Genomic DNA, 18,278 nt, shown 5'->3' on the forward strand with positions numbered 1-18,278 from the left:
TTTTTTTTTTTTTTTTTTTTTGAGACGGAGTCTCGCTCTGCCGCCGAGGCTGGAGTGCAGTAGCCGGATCTCAGCTCACTGCAAGCTCCGCCTCCCGGGTTCATGCCATTCTCCTGCCTCAGTCTCCCGAGTAGCTGGGACTACAGGCACCCGCCACCGCGCCCAGCTAGTTTTTTGTATTTTTTAGTAGAGACGGGGTTTCAACGTGTTAGCCAGGATGGTCTCGATCTCCTGACCTCGTGATCCGCCCGTCTCGGCCTCCCAAAGTGCTGGGATTACAGGCTTGAGCCACCGCGCCCGGCCGAGGAAAACTATTAATTTCACAAACATTTACTACATATATTTGCTATTACTCACCAATTGCTAGCAATAAAATAAAATAAGAATCCCTGTCCTCAAAGAGTTTACCATCTCGTAGGCTAGGCAGTAAGTGCAAAAAGTTTTATGAGTACTGTGACATAAAATCTACAAAGTATACATGCAGGGTAAGGAGACAGAAGTGGTTAATTTAACTTGAGAGACAGAAAGCAGGAAATTTTTCACAGAGCACTTGATGCTTAATGAGCAGACTAATGACGGGTAGAGTGAACAGGCAAGGGAAGGAAGATGGGGATGGGATATTCGACTCAGCGGGAGGAGGATGAGGAAAAAGCACAAATGTAAAACAACCTTTCACATTTTCAGAGATGTGAAAGCAGTTCAGTGTCATTAAAACTAGCAATGAGAACAGAAAAGCAAAGTTGAATATAAAAGGGGATAGATAGACTCAATATGACTTGGTATCAAAGTAGAAAGTGTTTAGGGCTAAGGTTTAGGATGCCTCCTTTGTTTCTGATCTGAGTGACTCGGGTAGATGACAGTAACATTCATTGTAAGAGGTAATTCAAGATTAAGAATAAATAAATAGGCTGAGCTTCGTGGCTCACGCCTATAATCCCAGCACTTTGGGAGGCTGAGTCAGGTGGATTGCTTGAGCCCAGGAGTTTGAGACCAGCCTAGGCAACATAATGAAACTCTGTCTCTACTAAAAATACAAAAAAAATTTAGCTGGGTGTGGTGGCACATGCCTGTGGTGCCAGCAACTTGAGAGGCTGAAATGGGAGGATCACCTGAGTCTGGGAGGTAGAGGTTGCAGTCAGCAGAGAACAAGCCACTGCACTCCAGCCCGGATGACAGAGTAAGACTCTGTCTTTTAAAAAAAAAATAAATAAATACAAGCAGAAATTCAATTTTCCTTTTATAAAGCCTCTTTAGAAATCTTGTTTTAAATAATTTTTGTGGTGATTATCAAAGAAATGCACAATTAACATAGAAAATAAAATGTGAAAAAATGTAAGAAAAAACAAAGGAAAAAAACCTATATAACCCTACTATCCAGAAAATGATTAAGATAAACATGTACAAATACTGGGGGGAAAAGCTTAGAGTCTAAAATAAACACAGACTAAACCTTCACTATGAGAGCTTTCTGGAGGAACTCTTGCTTACATGAGCCATATACACATTATATACTTTATGTTGCTCCTCAAGCAATCTTTGTTCAACTACAGGAGGCTGAAGCCTGGTCTGTCTACTGGTGGGGCACCTGTCAAGTTCTCCCCTTATGCTCTTCTTTCTTAAAATCAGTTTGGGCTGGACGTGGTGGTTCACGCCTGTAATCCCAGCACTTTGGGAGGCCAGGGCGGGCAGATCACTTGAGGTCAGGAGTTTGAGACCACCCTGGCCAACATGATGAAACCCCATCTCTACTAAAAATGCAAAAAAATTAGCTGGACATGGTGGCAGCTACCTGTAATCCCAGCTACTCAGGAGGCTGAAGCAGGAGAATTGCTTGAACCCGGGAGGCAGAGGTGGCAGTGAGCCGAGATCACCGCACTCCAGCCTGGCCGACAGAGTGAGACTCCATCTCAAACAAACAAACAAACAAAAACAGTCTGGTGTAGTTTCTGCTTGGTGTGCCCTCATAGCTCATGTTCTTACATTGAAAAGATCACCTTGATTTTGGACAAACATTCTAAGCGTAACTTTTAGTTCTTGCTCTTTGTCCATATCTGGACTGGTAAGATTAAATAAACACTGCAAATTCCCCATCACCTCATCCCTGCTTCTTCAGAAATTTTACCTTTTATTCACAGAAAGGCACAAATTATGAAATAATTTGCTATCAGAATATCTTACACAACTTACTTTGAGAGAAACCAAATTTATTTAAGTATTTTTAAATGAGTATTAAAACTTAATTCTGAGCAAAACATGAGAGCAAATAGTCTAATGATGAATGGGATCAAGTTTGCCATTTATAATTTTTTTAACAACTGGTAATCAATTTATTAAAATAGTTGACTTAAGCATCTGCAATGGTGACTTTCACCTCAACTCCTGGCTCAAACTGATGGAAGCAATCTGCTTAACAGTCTCAGAAGGACTGTGCAAGTCAATGAGTCGTTTGTGGATTCTCATCTGGAAAGGATCCCATGTCCTAGAACCTTCACCACAAAGAGTTTTTCTTGTAGTCATTCTCAAAGTCTTGGTAGGCATTCGAACTGATCCTTTCACTTGGAGATTCTTTTCCTTTGCTCCTCTGACGAAGTCAGCACATATCTTTTCCAGGGATTTTACCGTGACGCCCGTTAGAGTGATTCGATTTCGGTGAATTGCCACCTCTGGCTCCACGGGTGTTTTTCCGGTATCCTTAAAAGCCACGGCTGCTGCGCAGCTTCCTGACTGACTTGTTCCTCGGTGAGAGCAAACAGTGGTGAGTTAAGAAGCAGGAGCCTGCGGATCAGCGATCCACAGCACCTACACCACGTCTTCCTCAAAGAGCAGCCATTTATAATTTGTAAAAGGAAATACACACACACACACACACACAAACGCACGCACACACACAGAGATAATGGAGAATTAATACAATTTAACACATCCCTAAACTCAGGATAAAAATAAGAAGTGGCTGGGCACAGTGGCTCATGCCTGTAATCCCAGCACTTTGAGAGGTCGAGGTGGCTGGATCTCCTGAGGCCAGGAGTTCAAGACTAGCCTGGCCAACATGGCAAAACCTGTCCCTACTAAACACATAAAAATGAGCCAGGCATGGTGGTGCATGCCTGTAATCCTAGTCACTTGGGAGCGTGAGGCAGAAGAATCACTTGAACCTAGGAGGCACAGGTTGCAGTGAACCAAGATCACGCCACTGCACTCCAGCCTGGGTGACAGAGCAAGACTGTCTCAAAAAAAAAAAGGAAAAAAAAAAAAAAAGGAGTTTTAGCCACAAGTGCTGACTCATGCCTGTAACCCCAGCACTTTGGGAGGCCAAGGTGGGAGTATCACCTGAGGTCAGGAGTTCAAGACCAGCCTGGACAATATAGCAAGATCTCATTCTCTACCAAAAAAAGCTTTAAAAATTAGCTGGGCGTGCTGGCATGCACCTGTAGTTCCAACTACTCAGGAGGTTGGGGCAGGAGCATTTCTTGAGCCCAGGAATTCAAGGTCCTAACTCTGGGGGCGGAAAAAATATATATATATATATATATATATTTTTTTTTTTTGAGACAGAGTCTCACTCTGTCACCCAGGCTGGAGTACAGTGGCACCATCTTGGCTCACTGCAACCTCTGCCTCCTGGGTTCAAGCGATTCTTCTGCCTCAGTCTCCCGAGTAGCTGAGATTACAGGTGCCTGCCACCAGGTCCGGCTAATTTTTGTATTTTTAGTAGAGACAGGGTTTCACCACATTCACCAGGTTGGTCTCGAACTCCTGACCTCAGGTGATCTGCCACCTGGGCCTCCCAAAGTGCTGATTACAGGCATGAGTCAGCACTTGTGGCTAAAACTCCTTTTTTTTTTTTTTCCTTTTTTTTTTTGAGACAGTCTTGCTCTGTCACCCAGGCTGGAGTGCAGTGGCGTGATCTTGGTTCACTGCAACCTGTGCCTCCTAGGTTCAAGTGATTCTTCTGCCTCACGCTCAACCAAAAAATACATTTTTATAAAGCAGGCATTCACCTCAGAGATCCTTTGATAATGTTTGAAGCAATACCAGTTTAATACTGTTTAAGTCAGTTTCCTCTATTATTGTGGTTCAATTGTTTAGTCACTTGGAAACCCCAAAAACATGGGTTTTTTTGAATTTCAGTGCCTCCCTTCTTCCTAACACACTGGTACAAACCTCATACGGAGCACACTTGAGCTAGCAGGCACTGCGTTTATGGCATACAAGTGAAAGAAAGCATAATATGGAAGAAGCAGCCCCTTCAAATGGCTAAAGGTGGTGCAACTTCAGACATAAGGATCAGGAAATGGAAGTAGAGGGGAAGTGGAAGAGTAAGGAGAGAATGCCTGCTGTTCTCTCTAGTTTGGGCATCAATTTGCCTGGAGGCACTGCTTGTGCCCAACTGTGCAAGAGTGAGCAAAAATGTTTAAAAGTTAGCTAATATAAACCTAACTTACAGATATGACCATATAAAGCTAAACAAATTATAAATCAAATCCTGATAGAATATATGTAATTACAAAATGTACATTATACTTGCCCATATAATTAAATGTTTTTAAAACAAAACAGAAAATACCCTAATACCTTTGTGGGATCTACTCTGCAATAAAAACAGAAAACAACCAGAAAAAAACAAGCATAATATATTAAGACTATACTCATCATGTAGAGTAAAATTTTATTAAATCCAACAACACACATAACTGTCTTCCTTGAATATATGATTCAGTTTAACATGTACTTTAGGCCTGAATTATTCTTACTTTTTCATATTGCATGTGGTCATACATCGCACCATAAAATTGTTAGATAATTTTAGTCTACAACTGTAGACTAGAATGCACAGACTATTGCTCCACTTGATAAAATCTCAGAGAAAAAAAATAAGTCTTTGAATGATGTCATTAGTTTCAAGCTCATTAGCTACTTCTTATTAGATTAGAAATTTCTTTTAAAAGGCTTATGTTTAATGTTTTTTTTTTTTTTTAAATCTCCGCAATATTTACTGTAGCTACATCTGTACACAGCAGATGCTCAATATTACATAACAAGTGAATGAACTCACAATAAATGCTTACTTACCTTCTTACCAGTGTGGTCTGTCTGATAATTTAACAAAACATCTAAATTTAATGCAAACTTTTTAATCATTAAAAGACTAAAAAGTCAGCCAGTTTGCATTAACAGGCTCATGTTAGCCAGACAAGTCCCTCTGTCTCCATTACCTCCTAGTTCCTAGGACAATGCCAACAACCTCCTTCCAAACCTCCATAACTTCAGGACATATCAAAAACGGTAGAGATGAAATCTATTTCTCTCTTTCCCTCTAATAAGTGCCCCAAAGAATATTTACTTTTTCAAAGACAGAAGAGCCACAACTAAAAAGTTTCAACCTAACCAGGCTCTGGCTCCAGCAATGCTACTATGAATGTATGTATGCCCTATCGGTGTCTACCACTGTAGACTCGTGCAACCTCTAGTACATGCACTTGGTAAAATCTTTTGTTTAAATCAACACATGGTGGCCCTAGTTACAGTAGTCACCTTCTACTTTATCAAATGCACCTAAAAATATATTGTCACACACAGATCAGTTACAGTACCAGTAAGAGAGATCATAGTTATAGTTACAATTCCAGCTAAAAAAGCATACTTTTTTTTTAACCTTGATATTTTGACTTCAAGAGTTAAAATTCAAATCATTAAAATTAAATGCAAAAATGAAACAAAAAACTAATGGCTCAACTTACTTAACATACAACTAATTCAGTCAACCATAGTATAACCTATGAGAATCCTAACACGTTATCTGTATTTACCTTAATAAACTTATTAGATACATATAACATCTCAACCAATATCCAGACTGTTTTTAAAGAATAAAGTGGTATAGTTGCCTCTTGAAAAGAAATATTCTCTGCAGGAGAGGAAAGATACTTAGGAGCCTTGGGTGTCAGGAATCTCACAAAGTCAATGTTGACTTTATCCATAACCACCATTATCTACCTCCGGTTAGGAGAAACCTGGGGAAGCCCACACAAAGCACAGAATCGGAAGGACTAAAGTAGACTGCAGAGAGAGGAGGATAAAACACCACCTTCATTTGGCACATCCTTTTATACTGAGTATCAACTATAAATCTCAATTTTTTGACAATTTCAGCATATACGTGGGCTTTTCAAATAAGAATCTGATTAACACCAACAGTTAGCTGTATACACTTGAAATCTCTCTCTGTAGCTTGATTTTCCTCCCTGAAAAATAAAGGCAATGATATAATAGTCCCTTCCTTCTGGCCCCAAAACTCAATGATAGTTTCTAGAACAAAGGTTCCCAAACGTTCTATGTTCACAGCACCCTCAGTATCTCAGCAATTTTCTCTCAGCAGCGCTAGGCCAGAAATAATAACACTTCCACTTATTAAGCAGTCAGTAGCCATGTGAAAAAATAACCTAGCTACATTTCAACAAATAATGTTTTTACTTCATTCTTAACCATAATTACTTGTGAAATGTGTATTACTGTTGGGCACTGCACAACTTTTCAAACCTTGGAATCAGAGTGGGCCCTGCTATCCTTTTTCCTGCTGCATACAGATTTTTTTGTGCATTTTACCACAGCAACCACTAAAAAGCCAGCTTCACAAAGACATATCATCTACAGAAATGTAGCACAATCTTGAAACCATGAACTATGTCAAGGCAGTAGTTCGCCTGGCAACCAGCAAATTTCGACTACCACTGTATCCTACTTGAAAATTTAAACTATCAGATGGAGTTGGCAACAATGCTCTAGGGTGCCTTGGTGCAGTTTGGAAACCATGATCCTATGGCAAGGTATATAATTTTGTGGCTTTGGACTCAGACTTGGGTTGGAAATAATATTTCACCCTTAACTATATAATCTTGGGCACCTTAATCTATTGAGCCTTACTTAGTTTCTATGCTTGCCAAATAGGAATAATACTATCAACTTCAGGGAACAGTAGCAAGAACTAAATCCATGTCTTTTAACTCTTGTACACCACAACTCTTTCCCAAAAAGACTCAGTTCAAATCTTGTTGGCTGAGCCATTATCGTCTTATCAGCTATTTGAAACAGGCAAAAAGTCTGTAATAGCTGATAAAACGATAGTGGTTCACCCAACAAGCTAACTTTGATGATGATATCATCATCAAAGTTCTGAAAATCTTTTCCCTGCACAGTAACAGCATTTCACCTGCAGAGACTTCTCATTTGCCAAGTGTTCTGAACTGTGTAACATTAATTAATAATTATTCTAAGATCACCTTATGACAGGATCTATTATCAGTCCCCTTAGCAACTCTATACCAACGGTAATGCAATGGTTGAAATACATGATCCTCCTTAGCCCAGGTTACCTGTCATTTTTACTTACTTAGTGGTCCACTATTCAATTCAACTGACTCTAATATTTTATTCCTCTGATATTAATATAAACTAAATGCAGTGGTCGAAATACCTAAAAGAAATGGAGATGCAAGCAATCTCATATACTACCCAAAATACCACACCACCCCAGAAAACCTGCATTTCAACTTGGTCCAAGGGAATCAACAAAACAATTTACTAGCCATCCTTTCCCCACACGCCCACAGTTCGTTCTCTGAGAGATACATTACTATCACTTCCCAAGGCATCCTAAAAGCAACTTACTAAGGCATTCTACTTCACAATGACTACTTTCTTAAAAATTAAAAAAGGGGCCAGGCGTGGTGGCTCACGCCTGTAAAGCACTTTAGGAGGCCAAGGTGTGTGGATCACGAGGTCAGGAGTTCAAGATCAGCCTGGCAAACATGGTGAAATCCCGTCTCTACTAAAAATACAAAAATGAGCCGGGTGTGGTGGTGCACGCCTGTAATCCCAGCTACTCTGGAGGCTGGGGCAGGAGAATCGCTTGAACCTGGGAGGCGGAGGTAGCAGTGAGCCGAGATCCTGCCACTGCACTCCGGCCTGGGCAACAGAGTGAGACTCCGTCTCCGGCCTGGGCAACAGAGTGAGATTCTGTCTCAAAAAACAAATAAATAAAAATAAGAAAAGGAAGATAGATATAATTTGATAATGAAATTACCACAATGGAGCTTAATTTTTAAAGAAATTCTGCAGGAAGCCTTTATATAATGTCACCCTCCTATTTTGTACTATTTTTAAAAAATAAGCTTTTTGTAAGTCAGTTTGTTATGGGTAGAGGGGATGTGGACAGGTAAGAAGAGATTAATAGGCCTGTATAATAGGCCTTATAACTGTTGTATTAATCTGAATCTTCGGTAGCCATAACATCATACAGATTCTTTATAGGTAATATTCTGAAGAACTTTATACTTGGCACTTCCTAGCAATGCAAATAAATTCAGTTAACAGAAACTTCTTCATTTACATAGAGAATAGAAGAGCGACCCTGCTTTCTTGGAAAGGAAACAGCTATCTGTCTTGTACAATACCCAGTCCACTTTGGCCAGCTAATACGGACAAAAAAGAGATCTATTTGGAAAACGTTTCTTCTCCAGCCAAGGGCTGTTTCCAGATAAAGGCAATGCTCAGAGTATAACAAAAAAGCCTTCTCTGAGGAAAGAAAAGTGCCAGAAAAGGAGAGGCAGGGATCGGGAATAAATGGGGATGAGTATAAGCACTCAGTGTGAAGGCTGGAGGCAGCAGGCACAGCGCTGAGATGCTCCAGCAAAAGAACCAGCAGCAGCAGCAGGAAGTTTCAATGGGGCCGGGCAGAGCATGCGCCCTGCACCCGCGCGGTGGCCTTATGTGGAAGGAGCACCACTTGCGAACACCAATAATAGACCAGCGGCACCAGAGAGAGAAACATGAGCAACAAGCACCTTCTTCAACTGTTTCCCCCTCCGTCAGAGCCCCTCCTCCAGCCTACATACTAACCACCCCACCCTACCGTGCAAATGGGAGGGAGACGACTTCTTCGCCTAAGCCCGGCTGCCAAGATGAAGGGGGAAGGGATTGGAAAAGTGGGGAGATGCTAGTCTATTATTTTGGGGGAGGTGGGGAGAGGAAGGAGAAGAACTATGGAGGAGGAATTAACCCTCTCCTCTCCAAAGTGGAGCTGAACCGACTTCGCCCCCCTACCGAGAATGGAGAAGAACCCCCTCCAGTGGGGGAGGAGCAGACCTCCCCACTCCAAGGAAGGAGTTTTAGGGGTTAAACCAGCCCTCGAGGGGAAGGGAAAAGGGACAAATCTGTCGGGGGAGTTCCCAACAGAGGGAGGGAGAGTTGAGTGACCGCTGGCCCCCGCCCACCCAGGTGAACGGAGATAAGGAGGTGTCCGGAGCAGCCGAGCCCAGCCTTCCCCGAGATGGTCGGGAAGACTGGTGGGAGGAGGGGAGGGAGTAAGGGTGGGGAGGAGGAGAAAAGCGCAAAGCTGGCCGGAACCTGCGCTCCCCTTCCCCCGCCGCCAAGGGGGAGACGGGGTGGGGGGCCGCCCTCCGCCGCGAAGCAGCAGTCCCTGGGGTTGCCGACCGACACAATGACCCCTCCCTGCCTCCAGCCCACACCTAGCCCGCAACGCCCCCACCTCAGCTCCCCGCCCGGCCGAGTGGCCCTAGGGGGCCTCCGCCCCGCCTCCCCACTGCCCAAGACCCCGGGGGCTGGGCGGAGAAGACCAGCACGGTGGAGTTGCGTCCCAGGGGGAGGACAGAGCCGCGGAGGCCCAAGCCGCGAAGAACTGGAGCGTCTGTGAGGAGCAGAGAACAGGAGCGCGCCAGGGCCGCTTCCCGCCGGGCGTTCGGGCCCCTCGCTTACCTTCTCCGTTGCCGACGTCCGGCGGCGGCGCCTGCAGCACCCGCTCCAGCTCAGGGAACGGCAACTCAGGCAGGTCTAGCAGCGGCCCGTAGCGCTCCAAGAAGGAGCAGACTACGGCGAAGTTGGGGCACGAACCCGGGCAACCCGGAGGAGCCATCACCGCCGCCGCTGCCGCCGCCGTCGCCATTTTGAACTGGAGGATGGAGGAGGAGGCGATGGGGGGGGCGGGGGAAGTTGGGGTGCCGAGGGATGGCAGGACAGCCTTACGGACGACAGGAGGCGCTCTCAAGTGGGCTCCTCTGCGGATCCCAGCGTCTCAGGGACGGCTCTGCGATCCCACAATACATCGGCGGCCCGGAGCAGTCGAGAACCGAGTCAGACGGGAGACAGAGAGGCCCTCTGCGCCTTTCACTTTCCGCCCTCTTTCCGCCCCCTTCTCTCCTCCCCTTCGGGCTTGCCACTGCCTCGTGTGACAGGGGGAATGAAAACAAGGGAAGCGGGACGGGGAGGCGGGCTGGAAGCGGGAGGGGCGGGACTTCTCGAGAACAATGGCCAATGGAGGCAGAGGGGGCGGGGCTTCGGACGCTGATCAACTGCAAGGCGTATTACCCGAGGGTGGTTGGGGAGCGCAGATCCCGGAGCAGCGCTGGCAACCTAAGTGCGGGGAGAGCACTGCGCCGTTTGGGAACGCAACTTTGAGGAGACAGTGCGGTGGGTGAGTTTTCGGGGGAATCCTGAAACTGGGCCACGAGAGGGAGGTGAGGTTGAGGAGAATTAATAAACAAAAAGAGAATAGGGCGGGGGAAAGCCCAGTTGTGGGAGAAGGTTGGGAAGGGGAAAGGTAGAGAGGTGCCCTGGGCTGGGACTTCTGTAAGACGTCTCTGTGAAAGTTTGCCGAGGGAGTATTGCTCTCTGCTGAGGTACAGGAATCGCAGCTTTGCTGGAAAAGCAGGATCTGAGGGAACGGAACTCTGGGGGAATCGTCGGAGTGAGGAGTTGGGGCCCTGCTGGGAGAAGAGGGTCTGAGGAGATCAGGCTCTGCTAGGGGACTATGGTGTGAGGGGAAGGGGCTCTGTCCAGGGACCAGAGTCGGAGTGTGGGCTGGGACTCCACTGAGAGGCCGAACATGACAGGAGACGGTGGAACAGCAAAAAGTTTGTTAGAAGACAGGGTTCCACTTCGAGACGGGGCGGGGTGGGGGGACAGTGAACATTCCCACAAAGAACCCCAGAGAGAAACTACCAATAATGTAAAATAGAATGTGCAGCCTGAGAAGCAGGTTGAGCTTAGAAGCCTGAGCTTTGGATTCAGCCAGGCTTGAGTCCTAGCGGGACCACTTCATGACATTGTGGAAGTTTCTTCATTTCTTTAAACTCCTTAAAGTGGGGTGATATTAGTACCTACATCATACGGTATTACTAGATAAATCACAGAAAAGTGATTAACACAGTGCCTTAGCACATAGTGAGTACTTTAAAAATATTAGTTATCAAAAAAGGAGTTCCTATAATTGAAACTGAATTCCGCTATATTTATTTAGTGTACAATTTATTACTCTGAGAATTTTTTGAGTGCATTTAAAACTTACGCAGTACCTAATTCCTAAAAAGAATTTGGCCGGGCGCAGTGGCTCATGCCTGTAATCCCAGCACTTTGGGAGGCCGAGGTGGGTGCATCACCTGAGCTCAACAGTTCCAGACCAGCCCGGGCCACATGGTGAAACCCCGTCTCTAGTAAAAATACAAAAATTAGCCAGAAATGCTTGGGAGACTGATGCAGGAGAATCCCTTGAACCCGGGAGGCGAAGGTTACAGTGAGCAGAGGTCGCGCCACTGCACTCCAGCCTGGGCAACAGAGCAAGACTCCCATCTCAAAAAAAAAAAAAAAAGAATTTGAAGCAAGGTACAACACAAACCCTGTAAAAAAGAGAAATCTATAATTAAAGAAAGATAAGAGCCGGGCGCGGTGGCTCAAGCCTGTAATCCCAGCACTTTGGGAGGCCGAGACGGGCGGATCACGAGGTCAGGAGATCGAGACCATCCTGGCTAACACGGTGAAACCCCGTCTCTACTGAAAATACGAAAAACTAGCCGGGCGCGGTGGCCGGCGCCTGTAGTCCCAGCTACTCGGGAGGCTGAGGCAGGAGAATGGCGTAAACCCGGGAGGCGGAGCTTGCAGTGAGCTGAGATCCGGCCACTGCACTCCAGCCTGGGCGACAGAGCGAGACTCCGTCTCAAAAAAAAAAAAAAAAAGAAAGATAAGAAATAGATGGGCAAATAATTATATGAGTAACAGGAAAAATAGTGACACAAACACTGAACTTTGTTCTTCATTTCCAGGTTTTAAAAAGGGGAAAAACCATAAGGGTGTATATTATTCCCATTATCTAAAGAAAGAATGCTCAATTTATCAAGAGAAAAATTCTATATTGTAAGAATAATTTATTACCTTGAATAGTGATTCGTAGTCTTGAGTAGTATACAAACCCTTTTTAAAGGAAAAAGGTTCTTTTGAAACTTCACAAATACTTTTGAAAATTTCACTGTAAAAAATACTGATGTAAGAAATGAAAGTCTAAAGAACACTGTAAATGTACTTAATGCCACTGAAGTATACACTTAAAAGTGGTTAAAATGGCGTATTTTATGTTACATGTATTTTACCACAATAAAAAAGTTTTAAGAAATTAAAATCCTACTTCAGGAAAATATCTTTATGGTTATGAATTATCACTGCCAAAGAAGTTTTAGTTTAATGAGTGGGAAAATATTGTTTTTAAGCAATTACTGAAATGAAACACTAAACTAAAACATTTTTATAGAACTCCCAAACTGTCAAGTATATATCTCTTGACCCTGGGGACGTGAAGACTCCAGTTTAAGAATAATCTGGGCAAGGTGGGGTGGCTCACGCCTGTAATCCAAGCACTCTGGGAGGCCTAGCAGGCGTATCCCTTGAGCCAAGAAGTTGGAGACCAGCCTGGGCAAGGTAGTGAAACTTAATCTGTAATCCAATGTAGGGGCAGTAGTTGCCACTGCACTCCAGCCTGGGCAACAGAACTAGACCCTGTCTCAGGGAAAAAAAAAAGAAAAAAAAAGGAGTAATCCGACCCAGAATACAGTTTTTACAGTTTGTGGAAACATACGAAGACTTTCATATACTGGTTACTTAACTGACCTTAAGTAAAAGCCAGGTACAGGTTATTTTAAAATAAAATTATATCTTTGTGAAGGAATATCTATGGAAAGAACCTTCAAACCTAAAAGGAAGATTAATTATGTGAACCTTGCCTGTACTTTCTATCTTTGCTTCCAGCTTTTGCAGTACTCCACTTCCCACATTCCAGTGAGGTTGTGAAATAACATTCTAAAAAAGAAATAAAGCTTTATTACTATGGTTTTCTTTTCTCACTGCTCACACTGTTAGTCAGAGACTGATAAATAAGGTTAGAGTTTCTACCTTTTATAATCTAGATGGGCACGGAAACAGAGTCCTTTGGCATCAGAAAGTTACATCCACCCAAAGATATGAAGTGTTTTACTACAAAGCAAGGTTTAAGTCATGCCTTCCTTCACTGAAGTCTGTTCTTGAAAATAAATGACACCCATAATGCTGTCATCACTTCTTGCCTTCCTGGGCTAAGAGAAATTGTGGAACACAGAGCTTAACCACAATTTATGTAATTATGTAAATGAGTTATATTTATCTGACTGAAATGTAAAGGTGCAAAAAAGAGTAGCTATTTTTAAAACCTGTGTTTGATTTATTGCTACTGCCATGAAGAGGCCTTTAAATAAGCATTAAGTTACACTTGGTTCAACCTTGTTTATGAATAAGAAATTTCTTAAGGTATTTCAAATTTCATGTCCTATTGGGGGAAATATTTTGCTCAATAAGAATGAATGGCTAGTTTATTAAAAATACCAAAAAGTCAAAAACAACCCAAATATTCATCAACAAAAATATAAATTGTGATAGACTACTCAAGAGTGAGAAAAGAAAACTATAGAAATAAACACACTGTTGATACACACTACAGCCTGGTTGAATCTTAAAAACATGTTGAGTAAAAGAAGGCAGACACGAAAGAGTTAAGTACTCTACAATTCCATCAATATGAAGGTCAAAAATAATCTGTGGCAATAGAAAATCAAAGTAGTTGTTTCCTTTGAACTTAGTAGGGTATTGACTAGAAAGGGACACAAGGGGACTTTGTAGATAGTTTCTATATCTTTTTTGGCAAGTTTACTTCTCAAAATTCATTGAGACGGAGTCTCGCTCTGTCGCCCAGGCGGGAGTGCAGTGGCCGGATCTCAGCTCACTGCAGGCTCCGCCTCCCGGGTTCACGCCATTCTCCCGCCTCAGCCTCCCGAGTAGCTGGGACTACAGGCGCCCGCCACCTCGCCCGGCTATTTTTTTTTTTTTGTATTTCTTAGTAGAGACGGGGTTTCACTGTGTTCGCCAGGATGGTCTCGATCTCCTGACCTCGTGATCCGCCCATCTCGGCCTCCCAAAGTGCTGGGATTACAGGCTTGAGCCACCGCGCCCGGCCCGATAGTTTCTATATCTTTATTGGCAAGTTTACTTCTCAAAATTCATTGAACTCTATAAACACTACATTCAACTAAATGCAATGCAATTATGCTTCAATTTTAAAAGTTAATGGTTTATTCCTATATAATCCCAATTAGCACTGGTACCAGTCTGCCTTTTATCAAAATTTACACACATTTTTGTCTCCTTCATATGTTATCTTTGCATTTGTTACATAGTTTTTTGTTTTGCTTTTTTTTTTTTTTTTTTTTTTTTTTTTTTTTTGAGACAGAGTCTCGCTCTATCGCTCCCAGGCTAGAGTGTAGTGGCGCAATCTCGGCTCACTGCAAGCTCGGATTCCCAGGTTCACGCCATTCTACTGCCTCAGCCTCCCGAGTAGCTGGGACTACCGGCATCTGCCACCATGCCCAGCTAGTTTTTTTTTGTATTTTTAGTAGAGACGGGGTTTCACCGTGTTAGCCAGGATGGTCTCGATCTCCTGACCTCATGATCCACCCTCCTCAGCTTCCCAAAGTGCTGGGATTACAGGCGTGAGCCACTACACCTGGCTGCTTTTTTTTTTTTTAAGTGAATATTATAAGCTCAGTAAATGTATATTGAGGCAAACTGAATTCCATTTTAGAGCCAATTTGGGGAATTCCTAATCAAGGATGAGCAAATTAGGTATATTTAAAACTCACTTTAAAAAAGCTAAAATAAGCTGGGCACGGTGGCTCACGCCTGTAATCCCAACAGTTTGTGAGGCCCAGGCAGGTGGATCACGAGGTCAGGAGATTGAGACCATCCTGGCCAACATGGTGAAACCCCGTCTCTACTAAAATACAAAAAATTAGCCAGGTGTGGTGGTGGGTGCCTGTAGTCCCAGCTACTTGGGAGGCTGAGGCAGGGGAATCGCTTGAACGTGGGAGGCAGAGGTTGCAGAGAGCTGAGATCGCGCCAGTGCACTCCAGCCTGGCGACGGAGACTCCGTCTCAAAAAAAAAAAAAAAAAAGCTAAAGGTTTTTAGCTTCATGTACCTTCAGCTCAAAAAAGCTGAGGTAGGGCGGGCGCGGTGGCTCAAGCCTGTAATCCCAGCACTTTGGGAGGCCGAGACGGGTGGATCACAAGGTCAGGAGTTGGAGACCATCCTGGCTAACACGGTGAAACCCCGTCTCTACTAAAAAGATACAAAAAACTAGCCGGGCGAGGTGGCGGGCGCCTGTAGTCTTAGCTACTCGGGAGGCTGAGGCAGGAGAATGGCGTAAACCCGGGAGGCGGAGCTTGCAGTGAGCTGAGATCCCGCCACTGCACTCCAGCGTGGGCGACAGAGCGAGACTCCGTCTTAAAAAAGAAAAAAAGAAAAAAAAAAAAGAGATTGGTTTCTCTGATGGAATAAAGATTTTTACTGAAAAGAAAAATGAATGGGGGGCCAAGTGCAGTGGCTCATGCCTGTAATCCCAGCACTCTGAGAGGCCAAGGTGGAAGTTCAAGACCAGCCTGGTCAACATGGTGAAACCTCATCTCTACTAAAAATGCAAAAATTAGGTGGGCATGGTGGTGCATGCCTGTAGTCCCAGCTACTCGGGAGGCTGAAGCAGGAGAGTTACTTGAACCCAGGAGGCAGAGGTTGCAGTGAACCAAGATCACGCCATTGCACTCTGATCTGGGTGACAGAGTGAGACATCATCTAAAAAAAAAAAAAAAAAAAAAGATGGGGGACAGCCTGTGTTACTATGTTTTATGTCTTATAGCTATGTGTCTGCATTTAAAATTTTTATTATTAAATATTTCAGAACAGGGATAATCATTGACAGTTTGACATCCTGTACAGCAAGGCCTGATATTCACTTGTATGGACCAGAAAGGCTGTACTGACAAACTGTTAAGATACTATATTTACATGCCAGTTGCAGCATAGTCGCTACCGTGAGCCTCCTGAGTACACCCCTGCTACACCGGCTACCCAGTCTTTCTCCAACAACACCCAGCAACTGAACCTTTGAAACAGATACACCAGACCCTATAACTGTGCCTACAAATTAGATAATCTCAATGAAATGAACACATTTCTAGAATAACACAAACTATGGAAACTCACTCAAGAATAACGAAAATCTGAATGAACCCATAATAAGAAAAAATATTGAATTGGAGCTGGGTGCAGTGGCTCATGCCTGTAATCCCAGCACTTTGAGAGGCCGAGGTGGGCGATCACCTGAGGTCAGGAGTTCAAGACCAGACTGGCCAACATAGTGAAACGCCATCTCTACTAAAAATACAAAAATTAGCTGGGTGTGGTGGCACATACTTGTAGTCCCAGCACTTTGGGAGACTGAGGCAGGAGAATCACTTGAACCCAGGAGGCAGAGGTTGCAGTGAGCTGAGATGGGGCCACTGCACTCCAGTCTGGGTGACAGAGTGAAACTCATCTCAAAAAAAAAAAAAAAACCATCAAATTGGGAATTTGAAATTTGCCCCTGCCCCCACCCCCCTCAAAAAAGAAAAAAAGCTCAGATTCAGATGGCTTCGTGGTCAAGTCTACCAAAAGTTGAAATAAGAATTAATACCAGTGCTTCACAAATTCATGCCAAAAACTAGAAGAGAGGGAACACTTCCCAACTCATTCTGTGAGGACAGATTTTCCCTAGTAGCAAGATAGAGAAAAATATCACAAGAAAAGCCCAGTACCTCATGTGAATTTAGCAAACACAGCAATTCTCAATGAAATACTAGCAAACCAGTTCCAGCCACATATAAAAATGATTATACACCATAAACAAGTGGGATTCATCCCAAGTATGCAATATTGGCTTAAAATCTAAAAATCAATATATTATAATATATTAACAGAATAAAAGATGGAAACAACACAGTCATCTCAATAGATGCAGAAAACTCATTTGACAAAATGCAATATTCTTTCATGTTAAAAATAATAGACTAGGAAGAGAAGGGAACTTTTTCAGCCTGATTTTAAGTCCATTATGAAAAACCCATATCTAATATATGGGATGCTGAAAACTGATTCCTTCCTCCTAAGGTCAGGAACAAGACAAAGATGTTTGCTATATCCACTTATATTTAATATTATACTGGAGGTTGTAGCCAGTGTAATGTGTCAAGAAAAAAAAGGCATCCAGATTGGCATGGAAGAAGTAAAACAAGCTCTATCGTAAATTACTGATCTTTATATAGGAAATCCTAAAGAATCTACAAATAAAGCTATTAGAACAAATAGATAAGCATGTTTGCAGGATACAAGATAAATACTCAAAAATCACGTGTTATTCTATACATTAGCAATGAACAATCCAAAAATGAAATCAGACCAGGCATGGTGGCTCCTGCCTGTAATCCCAGCACTTTGGGAGGCGAGGTAGGTGGATCACTTGAGGCCAGGAGTTCAAGACCAGCCTGGCCAACATGGTGAAACTCCATCTCTACTAAAAAGTACAAAAAATTAGCTGGGCATGGTGATGCGTGCCTGTATTCCCAGCAACTAGGGAGGCTGAGGCAGGAGAATCACTTGAACTTGGGAGGCAGAGGTTGCAGCGAGCCAAAATTGCACGACTGCACTCCAGCCTGGGTGACAGAGCGTGACTCTATCTCAAAAAAACAAAACAAAATACACAAACAGCAAAAAAAGATATCAATAACTCTATTTACAATAGAATCAAAAAATATTTAGAGATTTCTTAAAAAGAAATACAAGACTGAAAATTATAAAACATTGTTCAAGGAAATTTAAAAAGACGTACATGGGAAGAAAACACATATTCATGGATTGGAAGACTTAATATCGATAAGATGCCGATACTCTTTAAGTTGAAGTACAGATTCAACAGATTCACTCTCCATCAAAATTCCAGCTGGCTTCTTTGCAGAAACTGACAAGTTGATCTTAATAATAATATGGAAATTCAGAGAACCCAGAATATCCAAAACAGTTTTTCAGATGATGAACAAAGTTG

At 43.3% G+C, this 18,278-nt stretch overlaps 2 protein-coding genes and 1 pseudogene across 2 annotated transcripts in view; 1 reads left to right on the forward strand and 2 right to left on the reverse strand.

Annotated features, from left to right (window-relative positions):
* RSF1 (remodeling and spacing factor 1) overlaps nt 1-10,265 on the reverse strand; it is a 158,063-nt gene extending 147,798 nt beyond the window's left edge. Inside the window, exon 1 of the mRNA XM_025356651.1 lies at nt 9,775-10,265. Within this exon, the coding sequence (XP_025212436.1) occupies nt 9,775-9,961 (187 nt within the window). The 5' untranslated portion in view covers nt 9,962-10,265. The remainder of the gene's footprint in view (nt 1-9,774) is intronic.
* Nucleotides 2,304-4,781, reverse strand: LOC112607248 (annotated as a pseudogene).
* A 98-nt stretch (nt 10,266-10,363) lies between the features above and the next one.
* The window catches only part of AAMDC (adipogenesis associated Mth938 domain containing), a 51,503-nt gene continuing 43,588 nt past the window's right edge, over nt 10,364-18,278 (forward strand). Inside the window, exon 1 of the mRNA XM_025357628.1 lies at nt 10,364-10,489. The gene's annotated coding sequence lies outside the window, so the exon portion shown is untranslated. The remainder of the gene's footprint in view (nt 10,490-18,278) is intronic.

This window comes from Theropithecus gelada, chromosome 14 (genome assembly GCF_003255815.1).
Source record: "Theropithecus gelada isolate Dixy chromosome 14, Tgel_1.0, whole genome shotgun sequence".
In the NCBI taxonomy this organism is placed as follows: domain Eukaryota; kingdom Metazoa; phylum Chordata; class Mammalia; order Primates; family Cercopithecidae; genus Theropithecus; species Theropithecus gelada.